The sequence below is a fragment of the Girardinichthys multiradiatus genome, chromosome 12, assembly GCF_021462225.1.
Source record: "Girardinichthys multiradiatus isolate DD_20200921_A chromosome 12, DD_fGirMul_XY1, whole genome shotgun sequence".
In the NCBI taxonomy this organism is placed as follows: domain Eukaryota; kingdom Metazoa; phylum Chordata; class Actinopteri; order Cyprinodontiformes; family Goodeidae; genus Girardinichthys; species Girardinichthys multiradiatus.
Genome location: NC_061805.1, coordinates 27,118,074 through 27,143,714, shown reverse-complemented (window position 1 = coordinate 27,143,714; position 25,641 = coordinate 27,118,074). Strand labels below are relative to the sequence as shown.

At 39.6% G+C, this 25,641-nt stretch overlaps 1 protein-coding gene across 5 annotated transcripts in view; it reads left to right on the top strand.

The window, feature by feature from the left end:
- Positions 1-25,641, top strand: part of grid2 (glutamate receptor, ionotropic, delta 2) — a 749,910-nt gene that overhangs the window by 677,683 nt on the left and 46,586 nt on the right. For all 5 annotated transcript variants that reach the window (XR_007040614.1, XR_007040615.1, XM_047381418.1 and 2 more), the window contains exon 14: positions 24,148-24,314. Coding sequence is in view for 3 of the 5 variants with exons in the window: in XM_047381418.1 (XP_047237374.1) it covers positions 24,148-24,314 (167 nt within the window). In the remaining 2 variants the exon portion in view is untranslated. The remainder of the gene's footprint in view (positions 1-24,147; positions 24,315-25,641) is intronic.

Here is a 25,641-nt window from a genome sequence, read left to right as displayed (position 1 = left end):
ATTTACAAGTTTCAGGTTAAAGATATGGTACTGTCAAAACTTAGTCACACTGTTCTAGGAGGAAAACACAAAGTGAAACAGATCTGTCAGATGCTGCAGATCATATACTAACTTCAGATTATGACAACTGAACATGTCTGCTAACATTACTGAGCTCATCTGTGACTTAGGCCTTGTACACACGTAGCAGGGTATTTAAAAAAATGAATATCTCCCATACATTCTTTTAAAAAAATAATATCGTACGCATGTGAAGTTTTTCAGAAATGTTTACATCCAAACCAACCCGCAGAAATCATCCACTGAACGTTGTGTTAAACACTCCAGACGCATAGGGGGCAGTGTTCGGCAAAAATTAAACCTATGTCAGCAAATCAGAATCCTTCAAAACAATCACAACTTACTGTTAGGCGTAAGACATGGCACCAGGAGGTTTGTTTCTGTGAACAGAAAAATAAGTTGAACTTATTTTAAACAGTTTTAGAATATAAAGTTGATAAAACACAAGATAGTGTCGATTGGGAATCGTTCATCATTTTTACTCCACTGTAAGGCCGAGTCTATAAACAATGGTCACACATTTGATGTCAGAACTGCAATATTTGTCGCAGACAGTGATGTGCCGAACCATAGAAGTCCGTTTGATCATGGACAAACGCAGGCTCCACTTTGGCCGGAGTTTTCAGAAATATTTGTTTTAGTGATGTAAAATGAAGTTTATGTGTGGATGAAAGGCCAAAACACATAAAAAGTTATTAGTTATCCCAGATATTTGCCAATGTGTGGACAAGGCCTTGAAGAACATGTTAGAAAAATTAGCAATCATTCTTATTCTCATTTAAACAAGAACTTATTCATTTAAACATTTATTTACCTACTTACATTGGATCAGCTGATTGGAACGCATTTGTAGGTAGGTTTAATTTTCCTTTTCAGTGCATTTAATTGGCAGCAGAATGACGAACAACAACATTTCTGATGTTTTTTTAATTTTTTTACAGAACATGAAAAAACGGCACAAGTCAGGCCTACACATTGTTGCTGCTATTTATTAGATTTTTTCTTTTTGTTTTTCTTTTGAGCTATCCCAGCATCCCCTACTTTGTCCTCTGTGTTTGCTGTGATAGCTCAAAACACAGAGGACAAAGTAGGGGATGCTGGGATTTGGACAAACGAGAAAGAATGTATGATATAAATGGTTTTTAGTTGTGGAATATCTTATTACAACTGACTGCTCTCTTGTGTCCACACCTCACCCACTGCCCATTCCATTTGTCATTGTTCCCATTTCTACCCTTTTTGGCATCCTCTAGCTATGTTTCTCCTGACTTCTTGCTCTCCTCTATGCTTGTGTTGCAAGCTCAAAGATTTTGTTCTTGATTCTCTCACTCCTCTACTTTGTGCCTCTTTCGGGTTTTTTCGCTTATTTCTCTCACACTAACACCGCAATAAACACTAACGCTATGCTGCAGGGCTGGTATAAAACTGTTTTTTAACATCCCTCCTTTACTTTTTTAATCTTTCTCCATATTACCCTGGTTTCCCCCAATCACAGTCTTTCCCATGTCGTCTCATTCTCATGCAACGCACTGGGCAGCCCCACTCTGGGTTTTTATCTCTTTCTGTGGGAAACGAGGCTGCTTGGTGCCAGCAGCTAATGGAGTTTTGGAGAACTCAGACACCCATACATCACAGTCTGGAGAGTGAGTCAGAAAAGGAAGAGGGATTTGGAGAAAAGCCAAAAGAACAGTGATGTTGGAGAGAGAGGAAGAGAAAAAATAAGAAACAAATGTAAGAAATGTTAAACAAATTTTATAAAGTGCCTGGAATTGTATGAGGTGATACAATGTGATCCAGTAAAACACAAAATGATTCAACACCAATATGGTACAATTATATTTTCAGCTTACAAGGATAATTTGCAGCTAAATTTAATGATGTCAAGATGTCAAGGAAGACCATTTCACTGCATTGCAATGGTTGGCAGAAACCTGCGTTAAGAACAGTGATATTATTTCTGAAAAAACAAATACTACATGTGGACAGTGTTGTTTTTAAAAGACATTGTGATAAATTACCTATTCAGTGTTGTTGGGTCCATTTTTTATTTCAAGTAATTGCTCCAAAGGAGCAGTCAGCAAACAGGCAGAGGTTTTTTTTATAATTTCTTTTTTTCTTTTTTTTTATGTATGTACGCATTTAATGACTTTATTAGCTATCCAGGGCTTTACACACAGAGAGACTGAAAACCTCCTAATAGACTCTACACGCACTGATAAGGTGGCTGCTCCACTGAGCAGACTATGGGCTCCAGATTATGACATAAGTGGATGCTACTGATAATAACGTAGTGCTTATACATTGAGTTAAGATAAATGAAACAGATTGCCAAAATAAACATAAAAAATACATGTAAAAAATCTGAGTGCACATTATCCTCATGATAAATCTCCAAAAACTTTGCAGAATGGCTTTTTAAAACATACCTTCACATTTGTAACAGGAATAGTTCGCAAGAGATTTATGGGTTTGACCCCTTCAGGCACATCGTCAACCAAATCACTGCATGTGAGAACCTATTTTTTTGTCTGCAGACCTCAAAGTACAGATAGATATGCAAGCAGGCTATTCAGCATATGTGAAGCCCTTGGGCTCAGTGAAATTAGCTAATTCAGCAGGACTGAGCAGACTAAAAAAGCCTGTATAAAATTACTAGATGATTCCATCTAGTAATTGTTACGGCATTGGATGAGTCTGTTGTCTCAAGCTGCTGTGGCCATGTATCCCCTTCTTTTTGACATAGCCCTATAAGATTTGTGCCAGTCCCCAGTGTTGTGTTTTATGTAATGACTCTAAGAAAGACTAATTTCTTCCTGATCTTACCCAATAGCTATCCATCTGTATTTTGTTCTATTATGTATTGACCAATGTATCTGATCTGCATTAGAAGATATAAATACAGTTTAAACCAGATGTTTGAATACACTGTTTAAAAAGACACATAACCTTTTTTTTTTCCTCACCGTTTTACATTATATAGGCTATTGGTTGTTTTAGGCCACTGAAAATGATGAAAATTATTTCTATTTGTGAAATGCCTGAATAATAAGCAAGATCAGTTCTTGGAGAGTTCTACTTTATATTTCCTTATTATTTGGTAGAGCTGCCTTTTAAAATGTATGTTTTGTGTCAAACGTTTTGGGTAACCTTCCACAAGCTCCTTGTAATAGTTTGCTGGAGCTTGTTTCCTTTTCTTGCTGAAGGAACTGGTGTAACTGAGTTTGGTTTGTAGTGGACTTTACTCACACACAAATGTTCGGCTCTGCCCACAAACAATCCCTCCAGCATAATGCTGCCACTGTCACAGACTGGATGGCATACAACGCTTTTCCTTTTTCCTCCAAGGTAATGATGGTCTTCATGGTCAAACAAATCAATTTTAATTTACAAATACAAAGCGCATTTGCAAACCGTAACCTAGGTTTTATTGATAATTTTAGAATAATGGCTTGTTCTTCTTTAAGTGTCCTTCTAGCCCATCGGAGCTTGGGACTTGTTACACTGTGGATTCAGACACTCTTTCACCAGCTTCATCCAGCATCTTCACAAGGTCTTTCGGGGTTGATTGACATCCATCTTACCAGAGCAGTTTCATCTCAGATGCAGAGCCCATTTCCTTTCTCATACAATATTCCTCTTGTGTTTAATAGTAGATTATTGTTTAAACAGATTCATGTGGCACCTCTAGCCATCTGGAAATTGTACCCAAGTATGAACCAGACTTGTAGTAAGTCACAGTTGTCATTCTGATAACTTATTTGAAAGCGGTGTGTTTGAGGCATTGCCTGAAGAGACTTCCAGACTGTAGGTGTGCTTCAAAACATTCCTAAACTTGGCATCTTTATCTGGAATTTCCAATTTTTTTAAATGCATAGTATTATTGGACTATGTTAAAGAAAGTAATAAGATATTCTCAAAAATACCTCTCTGATATTATTCTGGAATTTAACAAAAATAAATAATTTTGGTCATCCTAACTAGCCTACAAAGGAAATGTTTACTCATGCACAATGCCATAGTGAACAAAATATGTGCCAGTCTATTTCAATATCAACTGTATATTTGGTTCCTCAAGAGACTTAAACTTGTTTCCAATGTCCCAGATACTAGCATCACAACAAGACATGCACTCCAAGCATATCAGCAGCTTATGAGGCAGAATGTGATTCACAGCAACAGTTTGAGTTTTGGATTAAACCCTGACACACATTTGTTTAAACAATATTTATCCTTTTAATCCTGGTAATCTAGTCTCTAATTTTGCTTGTCCTTTGGAGAATGTTTACACTGAAATAGTACACCAAAGTACACTTCTATAATTATCTGTCAGTCGCTTTACAAGTTCAGGAGTTGTACCTTTTATGGGCCAATGATAACATTAGCGTCATGTCAAATGGACATCAGTTGAGAAGAAATAACACTGGAGATGATAATTCAAATTAAAAAATTGCTAATTAGCAAAAAAGACCAATCCAGATTTAGAGACACCAGATGTTCATTAATTTCATGAGTGTGGTTCAAATACTATTTAATCAAGTGTATTAAAATATTGGCACAATGGGTAAATTACTTTGCACAACTCAGAGAACCATTAAGGATTTTCTGTCCTCCGCCAGCTCTTTTGACAATTATCAGGCTTGTTAATTTACTTGCACAATATTTTCAGGTCATTAAAAAACTCCTCCCGATTCCCACATTATTGTAAGATGAAAACGAGTTGTTGACAAAAAGCCACTCTGTTAAATTACGCTGGTGAGAGGATTGCACATTTGACCCAGCCAAAACCTGCTGTTGGAGATATTTTTATTTCTCCTTACCTTTGTACAGTTTCTTTGATCAGTTCTATTTAATTTATTGCATTCATATAATAGCTTGCCCCCCCCCGGGTGAAATCCATGCCAGTGTTATCCTTACCAATTACTCACTGGGCATATGCAGGCTTTTTGACTCTGCACTCAAACAATTTGGCATCAGATCTTACTTCTGAAACAATTCCTAATAAAGTTAGTTTAGGAGGCCTAGCAGTGGCACAGCGGTGGTTTGAAGGCAAATATTTAATCCGCCTCTTATATTTCCAAAGGTACATGTACTTAAAGGATCACGTCTAGACACTTTAGTCTGAGTGTCACAACAGCCCGAAAGTGATGCCACACCAAATCCCATCATCCCATACCTTTGCATGTATATTATAGATAAATATTTACTGAATGAACCTACAGTAAATACAGATCATCCAAATCCTATTTTGTGTTCAATAACAGCCCGAGAAACAAAATAATAATAAAATGTTTACGTTTTGTTTGGCATCCAAGCCAAACGCTTTATAAAAACCCAAACGTACAATGAAATGGAGAAAATAAAAAGCTATTTAATGGCACTTTTTGTTTGTTTGTCTAAAAGTAACAAAATGATAAACAAAATGATCAATGATTTGAACAAAACAACATCCTCTAATGAGGCAAATGTGAGCAAAAATGGCATTATCCAAAAGTAAATTAGCATAAAACCCTTTATATTTCCAGAAATTCAATTTTTTTTAGCTTTTTATTTGGAATTAGATATAAAATCTGGGAACTCAATGTTTCCAAAATATTTTTTTTTCCACTTCTGACATAGACTTGGAAAATGGCAACATTAAATTCCAGACTTTTCAAGACTACGTATGAATAGGAATATTGAAGGTAACTCTATGTTCAGTTCAGGGTTTTGTGTATAAATGTTTTGCCTAGATCTGTCGCCATGGTAACTTATGCTGGAAAACTAACCTACTTTAGAAAAGGAAGACGTTTCCAAATTTCAGATGGAGACCATGAAAGCAGTGACTCAACTAATCAATTCACTGAGAGAATGTAGATAAATGAAAGATAAATAGGACTTGAGTTTGTGAATGTTTCCTGTTTTCTCATTCTCAGCGAAATAGATTATTACATTTTACTTCAGCCAGAAAATGTTTTTCGAGGGATGTCTCTGCCGATAAGTTCCTTATGTTCCTGAAACAGAGACTGATTACTCAAAAGCATGTTCATGCTCCAGACGCTGATGATTTAGATGCTGACAATAAGTGCATTTCTTAATTAAAATGCCTCCAACACAAAACAATATCATAATCATTTAGACAAGAGTGTTTGAATCCAGAGTGCATAATGCCCTCTATACTGTTGCGCAAAAATGATTTAATAATCTAATGTTCTCTGATGTCCAACAGGTGACACATCATTTAATGTTATGTAAAAAGTTGTAGTAACACAATTAAACTTCCATGCTTTAAAATTTCAGCTGTGATATATATAAGTAACATGTTCTGTCACTTCATTGTGATTGTTGCACTTATTCCAACTTCTCTTATTGGAACATGCACCTGTTCGGCTTCAATCGCCCTGAACTGAATAACTGCATTGATCACCAGCTTTGTAGTACCACATGGTACAGTTAATGATATTTCAGAGGGATCTCTAAAAAATCCTGGATAAACTGAGCTTGCTTTGTTGAATAGAAGCTGTGGAAGATAAACCTGTTTTCACAAATGTACTATGATACAGAAAAGAAACCTTAGAATTAAAATAAGACCTGCCTGGTTTCTCTTCACACAGGTACTTTACAAATTAATACTGAGATTTGTTGAGGAGATTATGTCTGAGTGGAACTGGGGTGGACTGCAAATAAGCCCCTGATATATGAAGAATACTGCCTACAGGCCTCATACTTATCTTAGATGGTACCTTTTATGTGATTGTGAATGTACTGTGCCCTCCACAATTATAGGCACTCTTGGTAAAAATGTATAAAAACCCTTGACATAAAAGCATATTTTATTACTGTAGCATAATTTGACAATGAAACATTTCTGCATTAATGGTATTAGTATGTGTGGATACACATATTAATACACATTTCTTTCTTACCTTTTTATCATCCTCTTTACTGTGCATATGAAAATAACCAAGTGCCCTTATCCAGCCTTATTTATCTAACTGCTAATTTTTTAAACCTTAATTGTAGCTCTGTCTGTCGATAGGTCAATTTTAGGTGGGCAGCTTTTTTTTCTTGACTTATGGATGGGTTTTTTTTTCCACTGTACAAATTTCCTCAAATTAAAACGCTGAATTTTTCTAAATCTTTCTGTGTGAGATTACGCTACTGCAGTAAAGAATGTACTTAAGACATTTTACACATCTTTCCCATGGGTGCCAATACATGTGGAGGGTGCTGTGTCTTCAGTACTGATTTGCAGTTGGAAAGCAATTTACTGTAAAGCAAATAAGGTTATGAATCAGCAACATTTATCACATCTCCCCCACAACAGCTCCCAGAAAACAATAAAGTAAAGATTATTTGCAAGCTCCATTAGCTATGTTACTGTCTGCTGTTCTGGGAAGCTCACTGGGAAGTCTTCCTAAAAGGTTCTGATCAAATATGGTGGATATTTTGTTTTTTCTGATGGGTCCCTTCCAGAAGATGTCAAGAACAATACAGGGCTGCATTTTATCTCTTATAACAGTTTTAGGGATTGGGTTTTTTGTTTTATTTTGTGGCCTTCCATCTGAGACCTGTGTGGCCAAAAAGGTTTTGAGGATAACCAGTTTGCAGAAATATATGTGGTGCCAAATGAAACCGTCTCCCATGATGTCTGGTGTCATTGCTTTTGACAGGGTGAGAAGCTGTGTAAATCTGTGATGACCTCGAGTTCAGTCTGTGATCCTTCACATTGAGAGGGGCAAAGTTTCATTCACAGTTCAAACATTAATCTGTCCACTGAGCCTGATTGACCAGAAGGAAACAAAGGGGCATACTCACAGTGATAGGACCTTTTAATTGAAAGCAAGATGAATGGGAAATAGATGGATGGGCATGGGTATTCAACTTACTGTATAGAATATGGTGGTTTTGCAGACATTGATCCAGTGCTTTGGTTTATCAAACTCATTATTAAGACTGATTTTCTCTACTGGAATGAAGCAAAGCCAATGAATTGAGTAAGATAAAAACAGAGTAATACTGTTTTGGGACTGGTAGGAAATGAGCTGTAAGACACACTTATATACTCAGAAATGGCTTAAATTTACATGCTAGAACCTCCAGATCTGCCTTACAGCGGCCATTTCTAAAGGCTTTGCGTAAATAAGTTGATCTATATGCAGAGATATATATGTTTGTAAAGTAAGTGCAAACACTTTATTGGTCTTATGCATAATCCATTAAGGCCCACTTCTTAGTAGTAATACAGTTTTTCACATTAGTTTGGCTCCTCATGAGTGAGTGAGAATAAGTTATGACTATTGACTGAAGCCATACAAATCTACAAAGTGTTTAAACTGCTTTTAACTTGTCCCCAAGTCTCATCCATTGTTGTATTTTTATATTTAACTTGTTCTGACATCTGTCACAATCTGTTACCATCTGTTTTCACCTCCCTTAATGCCTTACTATATAAATACAGTATGATCGTCATTGCTTCTTTTCTTGGACAGCTTGATTTTAGGAGGATTGTTTAATAGAAGATATTCAAATATATACCAGGCACAACATCAAATAAATTCATTCAGGCTATTTGTGTATTAAAATGTGTATGTGGAAAGAACTATTCCCTTCCATGAAGGAAATGAAATACTTAGTTCCAATCCCTTACCCTACTTTCCAAAAATTTGTCACACACTCAAAATGTTTTCCTTTCAGCACTGTAGAAATATTTGTATGTGCTAGCATTGCTAGAAGCAATGCGAAAGCATGTTAATGAAACAAAAACTTATAAAGTCATAAAGACAGATGTCAGTTTCTGTGAGAAACTTACCTGTGTGAGGAGTTGTGGCTGGCATGAGGAAAACAAATAAGAGATCAAGGAATTGTTTTGTACGTAGCTCAGGGAAGTCATCATAGGCCGCTCTTCCTTCTAGGGCATTTTGCAATGTGCCCATCACCCAACACAACACTCACCTACGTATGTCAGCAGCACATGCTCGTCTCATATCAACGTCTCTAGAAGAAATGGCATGTCTTTGGGCTTCAATTACGATTACATTTTTCCTTGGTAGAGTCTGATGAGAATTAAAATAATTTAGTTTTATACTATGTGTTCAGTTTGCATGTGTATGCATAAAACTGAAATATATCATGTATTGTGGACCGCAGGAAGAGAGAGGTCACAGCGGGGTTCAGGCTGGAAGAAGGTCAGGATGTTCGCCAGCAGCTATAAGCAGTAAATGCCAGCTGTATGGGCAGTAAAACAATAAATGCCGGCTGTTGGGCATGGTATAGATATTAAGTACTCCCATGGGGGTTGGCTAATTTACAGCGGCGACACAGACTTCATAAATAATTCTTGGAGGGGAGGTTTCAGCAGTCAGCTTTGACGTTCGTTGAGGGTATAAAAACCTTTAAAACTGATGGTCAGACAGACCACTCGGTGAATACAGCCTAGCTTTGCTGATCCAAGTCTCTCCCTAAAACCTTAGGTAATTTTTCTTTCTTTGTATCATTCTTTTTGTATTAGGCATTGGAAATCAATGGACTTATTTACCAAATTAAACTTGTGTTAATCTTAATTTCCTGCTCTTCTCTGTTCTTTCTCATGACATCCGGACTGGGGTGTGGTTGAGGCCGTATTGTTATATCTGGTAGAATTATTTTACCTCAACAAGCCTTGGTTAATTCTGTGCTTCAAAATGTCACAATTGCTTTTTACCATGTTTTTAATCCAAATATTATGTCAATTACTGCCCAGTTCCTTCAATATTAAGATGTTTTCTTTAAATTTCTGCATTTGTGGGAAAAGCGTGTCACAAGCACTTTAACCTAAAAATGCCATAACACCGTTTAAACACAGATATACGTATGTTGGCTTTGAGATGCAATAGATATGCACTGAAGCCTTGTGTTGTTTTTTTTCCTTAATTACACATCGATGGTTGTAGAAGTGATCACCACTTCCTCAACCATCATCAGTGTCATTGCTAATGTCATGGCATGCACTGGAGAAGCAGGTAAAAGACAACACAGGAGACAGAGCACACATGTAGCAGCAGCACAAGGAGCCTACTTACAAAAACGGAGGACGAGATATATATATATATATATGAAATTCTTCTCACTCATAGGAGTATTGTGGAAAGCTGTTAAATTTTGTTTTAAAGTTTAAGAAATTTTTTTGAAATTGCAGATAAATTCATAAGGATTGTGTAAACTAACAATATTGATGTTGACATATTATAGGTGATATCATCAATTTTGATGACATATCGAAGCCCTAATTCAAAGGCATTCCTATTTAATCTATGCATCAAAATCTCTTATCAAGAAGGATGGACCTTAACTTTTGTTTTATACAAATACAGTATTTTTATGTTTTTATAATGCACTACGACTCACATGGAGGTGATCTTTTTAATTAAATTGGTCTTGATAGACATTCTAGTTTGAGCACCAAGACAACCCATAGATGGAAGTTCATTTTTTAAATGTAGACTCAATAGTTGTGTAAGCCAAGAAGTGGGTTAACACTTCTGAACACCAGCCACTCATGCAAATCATTTTCATGTCAAAAAGAAGCAGACTAAAAAAAAAAGGGACATAATGACACAAAAAGCGAATGATACTTTTCAACAGCAAGCAAATAAAACTACAGTCCATTACGTACAATACAGTTGAGTAAAGATAAAAAGAAAAGAAACAGACAGAAATAATTTTTGTGTTTAGCTAGATCCTATTAAGGGTGGCATCTTAGTTTTGGATCACTGATCCGTCTCGGGTGATCCGTCTCCCCAACATCTGTCTCCAATTACGCCTCTCCTTCACTATCGCATATCTCATCGACATAACGGGGTTTGGATAAAGATTTGCATTGAGCGTGGCAATAGGCGATTAATTCCTTTGTTTTTTTCAAAGTCCTCCATCCTGAAGAGACAAAGACAGCTGATGACAGGCGATGGTAATTAAACAACTGAGAAAACAAAGAGAGGAAAGGAGAGAAGAAGTTGTCATATTGTGTCTCCAGGGAGTAGTGCGGCTGGTGCCACTAGACCAAACAGCTGGACAGAACTCCTCCTGAGGTATTGATCCCTAATGAGGACTAGCCTTTTGTAGTCTTGGACAGTGTGTTGCTTTGTATTTAGCTTTTTGGTGAAAGGAAAATGGTTCTTTGTTGTTGACAAGAGGATAACAGGTGGTTTTAATTGGAATATGTAAATAGATAATGTTGCACTTGTTTCTGAACGAATAAATTAGAAAGTGTTCTGCCAAAACCGTTATGATTTATTAACCCAAATTTAATGGGTTTCCCCTTTTGTCCATGCTTCATATAACAATTATCTGTCTCCTCAAATTTTACTCGGAATATAAAATAAGTGATGGTGAAAACACACCTAAACAGTTTAGATGTATCACCTATAGTGATTATAGCATATTTTCTCAGAGGTGAATTCATTGCAGAATATGTGGAGATATAAAGCAAAAAGAAACTTACTTAAACACATTTTTCTCCTTTTACAAGAGAACCTGTCTTAAAATAACTTTCCTCATGTATATTGATACAGTATGATGCACAGAGGAGGAGGCGCTGTCTCATTCTCTTTTCCGCTTTGATTGATTTCCCTGCACCTAATCTTATCTTTATTCAGATTTTACTCTTCTACATGAATCCAGCCAGAGCAAAGAAAGAGAAACATTTGGCTGGGGAGCAGTCGTTCATTGTGGTGCCCTATGATTCGTCAAATAAAGCCCAAAAGAAAGCGGCACACAGCATGCGGTAACCAAGTACAGAAAGAGCATGTAAGCACAGAGCCTTAACTAGCTGGCTTAAAGGACAGAAAAATATTTGTAGATATATGAGAACTTGAGTTAAATGGCTTTTGGGTCAAATTCTTCCCTGTTATTAACATCTGCTTTTGTAGTCACACTCTCTAAAGGCACTAAAAATCTTTCTAGTTGCTTCCTGTATCGTTATGCTTCATGCAATTGTGAAACAAAAACAAAGGCAGACGGAATAAAAAGTCAGATCTTCCTTCTGTTATTCAAGTCATACAGTAAAGCAAAGCAGGCATGCCAGTTCACATCCAAAAGTGTCCTATATCATCCAGTCTAGATTTAAATTGAAGGTTTGTTTCAAAGTGATGTCACTCAGACACATACAGACTGTCTGTAAGAGTTAGAAAGTAGAGTAAAGCCTTAGATCCATGGTGGTTATAGCATGACACATATAGGAGTAGATTTCATGCTTGCCTTTCTTCTGCCCATGCCTACCTCACATCTCAAAAAAATCAAACAACTCAAAGGGGAATGATGCAAGAAAAAAGGCTGAATTTTCCACTTCGTGTGGGTGTAAGGAGACATCTGACATGACAATGATGTAATTTCTAAAATATACCCATTCATTAAGTTGAACTGTTAGTAAAAAACTAAACCCTCTAAGTTAAAGACATTGTATATTAATTACACACAAATTGATGCTTTCAAGCCTTTCTGTTAATTATGATGATTTTCTGCTTACAACTAATGAAAAACAACATTTTAGATTAAAATAGAGAATAAATTATAAAAAATTTAAATAGAGAAATTTGGGCGTTATGAAAAGTATGTTTAATACCTGCTCCAAGGCTGTTATTTTCAAAAGATACTTTTACTCTGACAAATAAGCCTCACCGGAAAGAAAATTCTAATTTATGGAATATGACTGTAAATAGTCTTCTTCCTTTTTTTGTCTTTTCTTCATTTATGATTTCTGCCACTGTGCCTCGCTGTTTACCAATAAAAAGCTTAGTGTCCAGGAAGCTGTTCACTGACTTGTTTCTAAGGTAGAGGTGTAATGTCTCACAAGATGAGATTTTAATAATATTCCTGGGAAAATTAATAATCCCCATTTCTCCTAGGTTAGATTTTGTTCTTTAAATTCCTCTCATTGTCTGTGGGCCCAGGCTGATAGCCTGTTCATGGATTAGCTGCCATTGTGATCAGCCATGCAGGTTTTGGACTCACCCTCTGCTGGTAGATTGCAGCAACCCAACTTAATTTTTTTCCATGTTTTTTGGGCAATTTGCATTAATACAACCTGTTGAGCATGGTACTGGTTGCCTGCATAGTGAGGGTAGTGGTTTACAGATGATTCAATGAAGTCCTGAATGAGTAAAACCAACCTGTAAAATAGCCACATGGCTTAGCAAACGGACAGCATGGAGGCACAGTTAGTAGCACTGTTGCATTGCTGCAAGAAGGTCCTAGGTTCGACTCCCGGTCTGGGGTCATTCTGCATGGAATTTGCATGTTCTCACTGTGCATGCGTGGGTTCACTCTGGGTACTCTGGCTTCCTCCCACAGTAAAGTGATCTCTCTAAATTGCCTTTAGGTATTAATTGGTGCGTGCATGGTTTCTTGTCCTGTTTTTCTCCATGTTGACCTGCAATGGACTTGTGGCCTGTCCAGAGTGTACCCCTCGCCTGACAGCTGGAGATAGGTACCAGCTCCCCCATGACCCTGTATGGAAAAAAAAAAAAAAAATGGATGGATGGATGGGCACACCTAGAAGGCCCAAAAGCAAATGTGAACTTTACCTTGTCGTCATTAACAGCTAAAAGTTAAGCAATTGGTGCATTCTCAGTGCTTTGTCTCACAAATAGATACAGCAAGCCAAGGTTAAATCTGGTATCTTCATATGTTCATATTGACATTACTAGACAAAGTGTCATGCCGACATCAACTTCATTTGACTTTGACAAAATATTGTGATGTTTTAATATCATGCCTCGTGCCACTGGAACTTGTGACCCCACTATTCTGCGATGTCTGTTTTTGTAAAGGGTATCATATTTGAGGCCTTTTTTCGGAAAATACAACACTTTTATTTTTTATCAAACAACCCACACTGCCAGCATACAGTAAGTTGCTAAAGCTAGAAGGCATGGTACCTTGCAATCTTTTCTAAACCTGTTCCCACACTTCTGATAAAACTGCCCAAGGCTGGAGTACAGAAATCTATACTGTCTCACCACAGTTGAACACAACAGATTTAATGTGTGTTAAAGGTGCTAAATGATATGCATTAATAAAGAGTCATTTAAAAAATTAACATTATACTTTGAAACATCATGTTATATTGCACTTTATACGGTCTGTGTTTCTAATTGACAATATATCTAATGGATGAGAAAAATTGATGCCGTTTGATTTGTTATGGTTCAAAACTAACCTGATGGAAAGTCTTCTACTATGTCTGCATTTTGGGAACACTTTAAAAGCACCTAATATATTTTGTGAGAGGGGATAAGAGAGATAGACGTCCTAAAAATTAAATACAAAGCAACTAATCAAAATATGTCACAGAGCTGGGAAACATTGTGGTGAAAGAGTGTATGTTTATGAGTTTGTTTTGAGAATCACAACTGTTGATGAGGGACCTACTTTCTCTCGAATAGACAACATTAATATGTCGCTCTTATGTATATTTCTACACTTTGCCTCATTGGTTTGATAAAAGGTAAGAATCATACGAATCAGCTTAAAAATTAATTCAAGCCTTTACTAGCAGAATGAGAAATGTGAAAGAGAAGCAATGTTTTTAAACATAATACAACAGAACTTTTTATTTCAAGGATTTTTATTTCAACATTTTTCCAACACCAAAGTACATTTTGATTTACATCCACCTCTCTCTTAATATTCAGAACTTATACTTTAAGTTCAAGAACCCCTCAAACGACTACAAAATCGAGGCACGTGATGTGGCCCAGTACGGCAGAGCCGGGGTCCCACCCTGGAGCCAGGCCTGGGGTCGGGACTCGTCGGAGAGCGCAGGCTGGGGTGGGGTTGCTTGTCGCCCCCCAGCTCAGCCGTCTCGTGTTGGGATGAGCGGGTCGCATCCCTGCGCCTTTGGGTTGGGGAGAGGTCTCTGACTATCATTTCGGCCTACAGTGGTAGTGCGGAGTATCCGGCCTTCTTGGTGTCCCTGTCGGGGGTGCTGGATAGTGCCCCTCCTGGGGACTCCATTATTCTGCTGGGGTCTTCAACGCCCACATGGGAAACGACAGTGACACCTGGAGAGGCGTGATCGGGAGGAATAGCCTCCCCGATCTGAATCCGAGCGGTGTTTTGTTATTGGACTTCTGTGCTAGTCACGGATTGTCCATAACGAACACCATGTTCAAACATAAGGGTGTCCATCAGTGCACTTGGCACCAGGATACCCTAGGCAGGAGGTCAATGATCGACTTTGTTGTCATATCATCAGACCTTCGGCCGCATGTTTTGGACACTCGGGTGAAGAGAGGGGCTGAGCTGTCCACTGATCACCACCTGGTGGTGAGTTGGATCCGCTGGGGGAGGAGAAAGCCGGACAGACTTGGCAGGCCCAAGCGCATAGTGAGGGTCTGCTGGGAACGTCTGGCGGACCCCTTGGCCAGGGATGTATTCAACTCTCACCTCCGGGAGAGCTTCGACCAGATCCCGGGGGATGTTGGAGACATAGAGTCCGAGTGGACCATGTTCTCCGCATCTATTGTCGATGCTGCCGCCCGTAGCTGCGGCCGTAAGGTCTGCGGTGCCTGTCACGGCGGCAATACCCGGTGGTGAACACTGGCAGTAAGGGATGTTGTCAAGCTGAAGAAGAAGTCCTATGGTGCTGTGGTTGGCTTGTGGGACTCCTGAGGCGGCTGACGGGTAACGTGGGGCCAAGCGTGCCGCGGCTCGGGCGGTGGCAGAGGCAAAAACTCGGACCTGGAAGGAGTTCGGTGAGGCCATAGAGAAGGACTACCGATTGGCCTCGAAGCCATTCTGGCAAACCGTCCGGCGCCTCAGGAGGGGGAAGCAGTGCTTTGCCAACACTGTTTACAGTGGGGGTGGGGAGCTGCTGACCTCGACTGGGGACATTATTGGGCGGTGGAAGGAGTATTTGGAGGATCTCCTCAATCCTGCCATCATGCATTCCCTGGTGGAAACAGAGGCTGGGAACTCAGATTTGGACTCTTTCATCACTCGGGCTGAAGTCACCGAGGTGGTTAAAAAGCTCCGCGGTGGCAGGTTTTCGGGGTTGGATGAGATCCGCCCTGAGTACCTCAAGTCTTTGGATGTTGTAGGGCTGTCATGGTTGACACGCCTCTTCAATATTGCGTGGCGGACGGGGACAGTGCCTTTGGATTGGCAGACTGGGGTGGTGGTCCCCCTACATAAGAAGGGTGACCGGAGGGTGTGTTCCAACTACAGGGGGATCACACTCCTCAGCCTCCCTGGTAAGGCCTACGCCAGGGTATTGGAGAGGAGAGTCCGGCCGATAGTCGAACCCCGGCTTCAGGAGGAGCGGTGTGGTTTTTGTCCTGGCCGTGGAACACTGGACTAGCTCTATACCCTCTACAGGGTACTCGAGGGTTCATGGGAGTTTGCCCAACCGGTCCACATGTGTTTTGTGGACCTGGAGAAAGCATTCAACTGAGTCCCTCATGATGCCCTGTGGGGGGTGCTCCAGGAGTTTGGAATCGGGGGCCCTTTACTAGGGGGCCATCTGGTCTCTGTACAAGTGGAGCAGGAGTTTGGTTCGCATTGCCGGCACTAAGTCGGACCTGTTCCCAGTGCGTGTTGGACTCTGGCAGGGCTGCCCTTTGTCACCGGTCCTGTTCATAACTTTTATGGACAGGATTTCTAGGCGCAGCCAAGGGCCGGAGGGGGTCTGGTTTGGGGACCAGAGGATTTTGTCTCTTCTTTTTGCAGATGACGTGGTCCTACTGGCCCCCTCTAGCCAAGACCTACAGCATGCACTGGGGCGGTTCGCAGCCGAGTGTGAAGCGGCTGGGATGAAGATCAGCTCCTCCAAGTCCGAGGCCATGGTTCTCGACCTGAGGGAAGAATGGAGCGGGAGATCGACAGATGGATTGGTGCGGCTGCCACAGTAATGGGGGCGCTGTGCCAGTCCGTTGTGGTGAAGAGAGAGCTGAGCCGAAAAGTGAAGCTCTCGATTTACCGGTCGGTCTACGTTCCTACCCTCACCTATGGCCATGAACTTTGGGTCATGACCGAAAGAACGAGATCCCGGATACAAGCGGCTGAAATGAGCTTCCTCCGTAGGGTGGCCGGGCACTCCCTTAGAGATAGGGTGAGGAGCTCGGCCATCCGGGAGGGGCTCGGAGTAGAGCCGCTGCTCCTCCACATTGAGAGGAGCCAGTTGAGGTGGCTCGGGCATCTATACCGAATGCCTCCTGGACGCCTTCCTCAGGAGGTGTTCCAGGCACGTCCCACCGGGCGGAGGCCCAGGGGACGGCCCAGGACACGCTGGAGGGACTATGTCTCTCGGCTGGACTGGGAACACCTTGGGCTCCCCCCGAAGGAGCTGGAGGAGGTGTCTGGGGAGAGGGACGTCTGGGCATCTATGCTGAGTTTGCTGCCCCCGCGACCCGGTCCCGGATAAAGCGGAAGACGACGAGTACGAGTATACTTTAAGTTAGGTTTGTCCTGAATGCATCAGCTACTGTATGTGGGATTCTCCAGCACCTCTTTAACCTTAGCCAGACTCAGGATATCGTTTCAGTACCATGAAATACATTTCTGGCTTGTTCCAGTACCTAATAAAATGTATCCATCTGTGCACATTGAAGTGCCTTGGAGAGATGCATTGTTTTGTAATAATCTGAAAATTGAGGAAATCTTTAAACCTTTTGCAATCTTTCATATTCATTATGGAGCACAGTGGTCAATATGATACAAGAATTCAATTTTATTTTAGATGTGTTGTTTTTGTTTGGTATTGCTTTTATAATTATTGAAGAAAATATAAATATATTGTAAAGAAAAAATGATAATGGTCTACAAAAAATAAAACACAAGCCGTCTAACCGGAATATGCTCCTTTGCAATGTTTCTTTTCTCTGTCTCTTTAATTATTTAAGTGAACATAAGTGACATGCTGCCCACTAGCGTGAAGGGGTCACAGGGGTTTATGGTGGGTGTTTATCTCAGATGACTTCACACCACTGAATAAAGTTCACATTCCTAAACGTGATTAAAATGATGTGTCTCTGAGCGATTTTTCTTTTAGTAAATTAGACTGTCACTGTAAAACCATACACATAAAATGTTTTAGTATTCCTCATTACCAAAAAGTAAAGAATACATTTTAAAAGAAAGCTTTTATATCCCAAACGTGTAAAGTAAAAGACATAAAAAGTACATTGATTATTGTATTAAAAAATACAGCAATATATTTGTATATGATATGAAAATACACAGTATAAACATGTAGTTATTAAACAATTTATTTAACCTTAAGGGTATAGGAGTTGTCTGATTAACGTCATTTAGAAAACCTAACGTACTTTCTGTTTGTTTTTTTTTCTAATCCTTGTGTTATTTATGATCATTTCAAAAAAGATCAAAGAAAAATACAAAGGCCTTTAATTGCAGTATGGCCTTTGCCAATAAAGATCTACAGTTAAAACTAAATACTTGTTAATTCACTGCACCACAGGAGAAGATTGGCCTTCCGGACATCACTTTTATGCTGCCACCCATGCTATGACTGTTATCTTCAGTAATTAATCAAAATTAAGTCAATATTTAGGTGATGCTGTGCATGTAGAGTAGTTCTGATGCATGAAATCAGTGCTCCCTATTCACATGCATTCTCTCACTCTTTATGAAACACAGCTGCAGGCAACAGCATTTTCCTTCACCCACTTTACTACCATCCTCTTTATTGGAATAAGCCCTTTTTTATGATTATGCTCATGTTAAAGTTGCTATAGGTATTATTTTTAGGCCTAATTTAATTGCAGAATTGTCAAAATGCTTTTGCACAAAGATAGGATATTGTTTTTGTTCTTTGAACTTCAAAGAGGACTCTTTATAACACAATGGTCAACTAAATTCCCACTCTCAACTCTCCCAACTCTCCCAAACAAGTACCCCAGAGTTCAAGACCAAATAGTAAACAACAAATAAGATCTAGAATTTTACAGAAGCTATATATAATTAACATTTATTCTTCAAATACTCTTTTGGTCGGGGGGCGTACGAAAGTGACAAAAGGAGGAAGAGTGGAGATACCATCAGCACCATCAGCACAAAAACTATTTGCAACACTGTTCTCTGACCCGAGATCATGTTTAGTGTTTTGGGAGTTACTGTATCAAATTGCGTGCTTTCGTTTACCCACCGCAAACTCCTGCCGCAGTTGGGGTTACTGCAGCACACTACACACTAACACTTATCTCAGTATCTGTGCGTTCAGTCTTTTCTCTGCTAAACATAAGCAGCATATAAATGCTTTCAATTACATACCATGAGCAGGTCTAATGTCTAATGGTCTAATAGCAGAAGTGGGGCTTACCATGGGAGGAGACAGATCCTACCAGCATTTTCACTGGTGTTACACAATCTGGTAGCAGTTTAAATTTACATGTGAGTTTAATACACATTATTTCCACATTGTCTTTGATTGCAAGATCTAATTTTCTTCTGTTTTGTTATGAGAATGTCAGGATCTTAATGTGGCCTACAGTGTTACCTTAACCCTAAAATCCCCCAAACCGTAGAGAATCTGCATCCATGACCACAACAACATCTAAAACGCATCCATTCAGAGGGCTTGGCCAGCATTTCCACTATATCTCCAGAGAAAAGCTAAGCTGATGTCTTGGACTCTATTGACTCTATCTAGCCAGCCTGGATGATCATCCTGCCCTGGTGGAGGTTCTCCACAGGGAATTTCAAGCTCTGAGGGCGTCCCTGTTGGGGCGGCATGTGGCAACAGCTGCACGCTGGAGGGTGGCGTGTGGAGGGTTTACGGCATGTGGGGTGAAGGGTTTTGTCCTTTTTTGGATGTGTGGTCGCCGGCAGTTGGATTGGCTGAAGTGTGACGGTCAAGCTGAGCTGGTTGGTGTTTCTCCCTGGGCTGTCATTGCAGTGGCAGAGATGTGGTGTGTTTCTGTGGTTGCAGGGACATGGTGGAGGCTGTCAGCCCTGGGTGCGGGAGCCGGACGTGGTCCGTCTTGGTGTGGGATTGGGGGGTCCGTTCCGAAAACGGGGCACGGTGATGTCTGCTTAAGGGCAGAGGCTCGAATGTCGTTGCGCGAGGCCCTTCCCTTGCAATCGCAACAAGCTGTGTGGTTGGAGGCGGAATGTGGCAGGGTTGCTTAGAGCGGTGCTTTGTGCAGAGCTTGCCCTGTGTGCAAGTTCATGTTGGAACTCATTGGGGTGGGAGGTTCATGGCATTGAAATCGGAATTAACTGTGGGGTTGGGACTGTTTAATCCTGGGACGGCTCTGGTTGGCAAGCTTGTTTGGACCAGGTGGACCCCTCTTTTGTTTGTGGTCCCTTCTCTGGATGGGGACAGGTGTCGCTGGGGGCCAGGGACCGGGCAGGGGAGGAAATAGCCCCTTTCAGATGTGGGTCCTATCTCCTCTGCGACTCACTCTGTGCCGGTGGCTGGTCTCTCTGCCCGCTGGTGTGTTGGTGGTTCTCGGTGACTGGGGGCTGTGGTGTGTACCAACTTACTCTCGGTGGCTACATGGCAGGACCTGGGCTCCTTGGGGGGGTGTAGTGCCTGCAGTGCTCTGGGAGAGCCTTTGGTTGTCTGTGTCTCAGATCTTCTGTGTATTTGTCTCGGGTCCTAAGGGGCAGGTCTGTGGGTCCTCATATCTGCTATTGGATGTTTTTATGGGGAAACACAGGTGCGCTCACACATACATCCACAAGTGTTTAAATTCAGGTGCTAACAGATACACAGATATACCTTATATTGAACTGTGGTTGCCACTGAGCACAGGTACATTTAAAAAAAATTTGAATATTCTGTAAAAGTGCAAGATTTTTTGCCAGGCATTTCAGAAATGGAAACTGCTATTTTATAGTGATTCATTCCACATAGAGTAAAATATAAGCTTTTATTCTTTGTAATTTTAAAGATCATGGCTTACAGGTAAAGAAAACCCAAAATTCAGTGTCTCAGAAAATTAGAATATCACATTAGACCAATCAAAAAGTTATGTTTTAGGCACAAATGTCAGGCTTCTGAAAAGTATGTCCATTTCAGTGCACTCAATACTTAGTTGGGTCTCCTCTTACATTAATTACTGCATCAATGCACAGTGGCATAGAGGTGATCAGCCTATGGCACTGCACAGGTGTAATGGAAGCCCAGATTATTTTGATAGCTGCCTCAGGACATCTGCCTTTTTGGGTCTGGTGTCTCTAATCTTCCTCTTGACAACAGCCCATAGATTTTCTATGGGGTTCAGGTCAGGGGAGTTTGGTAGCCAATCAAGAACAGGAACACCATTGTTATTGAACCAGCTTTTGGTACCTTTGACAGTGTGGGCAGGTGCCAAGTCCTGGTGGAAAATAAAATCAGCATCGCCATGCAGCTTGTCAGCAGAGGGAAGCATGAACTGCTCTAGTATTTCCTGATAGATGGCTGCATTGACTGTGGACTTCAGAAAACACAGTGGACCAACACCAGCAGATGACATTGCACCCCAAACAATCACTGACTGTGGAAAATTCACACTGGACTTCAAACAATGTGGATTCTGTGCCTCTCCACTCTTTCTCCAGACTCCGGGACCTTGATTTCCAAATGAAATGCAGAATTTACTTTAATCTGGAAAGAGGACTTTGTACTGTTGAGCAACATACATTTCTAACATTGTGTCTGGTTCAGGAGTGGCTTGACACAAGGAATGCGACATTAGTATCCCTTGTCTGGTATTTGTCTGTGTGTGGAGGCTCTTGATACATCAACTCCATCCTCGGTTCTCTCCTTGTGAAGCTTCCCCAAATTTATGAACGGATTTCGCTTCATAATCCTCTCAAGGCTGCAGATCATCCTGTTGCTGGTGCACCTTTTCTTACCTTACTTCTTCTTTCCACTCAATTTTATTTTAATTGGCTTGGAGACAGAACTCTGTGAACAACCAGCTTCTTCAGCAATGACCTTTTGTGGCTTACCCTTCTTGTGAAGGGTCTTGATGACTGTCTTTAGGACATCTGTCAAGTCAGCAGTCTTCCACGATTGTGTAGCCTATGACCCAGTGTGAGAGACCGTTTAAAGTCTCAAGAAACCTTTGCAGGTGTTATGAGTTAATTAGCTGATTAGGGTTTGACACCATGAGTGTTCAATTAATGAACTTTTTCACAGTATTTTAATTTTCTGAAACACAGAATTTTGTGTTTTTGTTACCTGTACGTCATAATTATCAAAATTACAAGGAACAAAGGCTTGGAATATATCACTCTATGTTTAATGTTCTATGTTCTATATAAAATGTGGGTTTCACTTTCTGAATATATATATATATATATATATATATATATATAGTATAATATAATAAAACATAACAAAAAAATAACAATAATAATGTTTATTCTTACCGATAACCTCATTGGGCATCATGAGGGTACTTTAACAACAAGGTAATTTTTTTTTGTTTAATTCCTATTAATACAATTCATGATGTCTCTGAAAGTATAATTACAATATGCCTTAGATTATCAAAGCTTTAAGTTATATCAGCATCTCTGATTTAAAAAATCACTACATATACAACTTATCATGACTTATTTAAGCCATGTCAAATAAATGTAGCAACAGAAGTGTTCCTTATGATTAATATTAGTCAATTACAATATATTTTCACTCATTTCTGTGTTGCAAAATCAGATATTCTTTTCAATTCAAGAGCAATACTGAGAAGGCAAAAAGTTATTTTTCAAAACCAGTAGAAGTGCTCTTCCCATATCCTGCACTGAAATGCTAAAGACATGCACACATACACATATCTCCAAATACACAGACACGTGTCAAGAAGGTGGTGGCAGCAGCAAACGGCAAATAGAGAAGATTTTAATAAATCAAAAAGAAAAACTTACAGCAAGACAAAAGGCAAAGACTAGCCGACATGGACGTGGACAGACTCGGCTTCAACATAACAGTCACAGCATGAAACCAGCAGTCATGGACAGGCTTTGGCATGACATGCAGTATAAACCAGGAAGGAACAAGCAGAGCTGAAGAGAATTCTGTGTCACACCGGTGTGACAGGGAGACTGATTGACATGGTGGATGTGGACTGAGTGACATAATTGCAAGATATCAGGGAGAGGTAACTAAAACATGAATGAACTGAAAAAAGATTCAAGGAAACAATCTAAGCAAAGGAAAATCTCACAGATGTAACAGAACAGGGACCATAAACCAAATACAAGAAAAAGTATCAAAGTAACGCTAAAGGAATGAACACACCCTCACAAACACACACACACACATGCACGCACACTGCAGCAGTCTAAAGGCTTTGAAATTACCCAATCAGAAGGCCTTGTCAGCCTTGAGACATTAGTCGTTATGCATGAGCCAAGTGAGGTAACACACAGGTTCTAAAACACAGACGGGTTTGAACATTTTATTAAGCAAAATTAAAGTTAATGACACACCAGGTCCAAAATAATGTATTATGAAAATGTGTGTGTATGTCTGAGTCTGTGTGTATCTTTCTGCATCTGGCTGCTGTATTTATCACTGTTTGAAGTATCAAAAGATGTTTTAATGGGAATATCACAGCTCCTTATTTTTTGGGGGGTTTTTTGGGAAAATTAAAGTTCTATTGAATGCTACCGACAGGATGTGAAGTTCCCACGAACTACACTAGGATTCTCATTTTAAGTCGGTTTTCTCAACAACAATCTCACACTTTAGAGATTTCCATAGTGTGTGATAAACAAGTTATAAAAAGGCTGTTTAGATCACATATATTTAAAGTTGAGAGAATATTGAACAGAAAAGTTGCTTTGCTGTTAAATGCACTAGTCCACAGCACATAAAAGTGCATTCGGGCTGCAATTTTACTTTATTGGACAAAACAAAATCGCTGATAGAATGCAGTTAGTAAGTCTCTTTTACTGGGGTAAATTAGTACTAACAAAATTCTCCTTGCTTAATGAGTATAACCATGACAAAAAAAACAAAAACTTTAAATGAGTTAATTTTTAAACTAGGAAAGCCAGCCTTGACTATCAGACTAATTCAGATACTCTGTAGGATTCTAGCTGTATGATAAAGTAAAAACACAACTTTTTGAACATTGGAATCATGTATTCAATATATTTTTCTGTTTTCCTTTCATTAAGGTGAAATATGGTCGCTTTGGCTTTGTGTGGGATGCAGCAGTGCTCGAGTATGTCTCCAATAATGATGAGGATTGTTCCTTCTACACTGTAAGCAGCAACGCGCCAGACCGTGGATATGGTATCGCCATGCAGCACGGCAGCCCCTACAGGGACATTTTCTCCCAAAGGTAAGAATCATAACAGTAAACAACATCCCAGCAAAATCTATTTCCATCTTTCCGTGTTATTAAAGTAAATTTATTAAATATACATTGATTCGGGTCTATTGTGTCCTACCCTTTATTCCAATCATTCATTTCAGTCAAGAAACTTGGCCATGGATTCTATGCACTCTGGAAAAGTGTAGATTTGATTTTATATTTTTTTTATGTTAAGGTACAGAAAAAAAGAGAGTATGCCAAATATTTGCACTTCCAGACTTAATTCCTTATGCAGTTGTGTAATTCCCATCCATCCATCCATCTTCTCTCAGGTTCTGTTTTGTACTGTAGGTCAGATACTAATTAAAGAAGCAGAATAAGTTGTACAACTGGCTTCCAAGAAACAATAAACCCACTTTTAAGCAATTTGTGAGTACCAGTACTTAACACTGAGCTAGATTAAATGTGACAACTTCGCTTCAGAAATAAAGCAACAATAGATTGTCACAACTATTTGCTCATAGGCTGGGGTCTCCAACCTTTTCAGTCCAAAGAGTCATTTCAGCCCTCAGTCGACCTTGATAAAACTTACTTAGAGCAGAACGGCTCAGAGTTACATGACCTTTTTTTTTTTTTTTAAATAACCATTTTTAGTTTTTGATTGATATCTACTATAGGAAATGTGTTATTTTTAAAGAACCACAATTTCTTTCTATTATTACGTTTTAAAATTAAGAAAAATATAAAGCTTTTGCAAAAGGAGAATGGAAACATTTTCTTCTATAAGATGTTACTTGTGGAAAACTGTTTAAAAAAAGCACAGTTTCAAACCTACTGACAAGAAAACCAGCATTTTCTACAAATGCAAACTCTGGATTTATTATATTTATATTTAAAAACATTATTTTGTTCTTTATGATTTTTTCCCAATGTTTGTAAGAGCCATTGTGGAAGGAGCCACAGGTTGTATACCCCTGCCCTAAGCAAATTGTTTGCTTTTTCTCCTGTAGGGAGTAAGATCTTGACCTTACGATAATGATTGCCCTTATGTGACTTATGTTGTGATTTTGTTCGATTAACAAAGCCAAACTGATTTAAATGTTTCAAGCATTCAAGTTGATCCCAGTTTTTTACCTTGTTAGGCTGACAAAGAGTCCATACGGTCTTGTCGATCAACACTGCATCTAAATTTATTTCTTTATTCATTATCTTCCTGAACAAGGAAGCATAGTAATTTTTGCAGCTCCTACACAAAGGTCATTTACTCATTCCCTCTCAGCAATTGTGCTGTGCACCTCAAATCTCAAGGAATTCCTTGTTTGTCTACATTAATCTTTAATGTCACGGTGCGGCA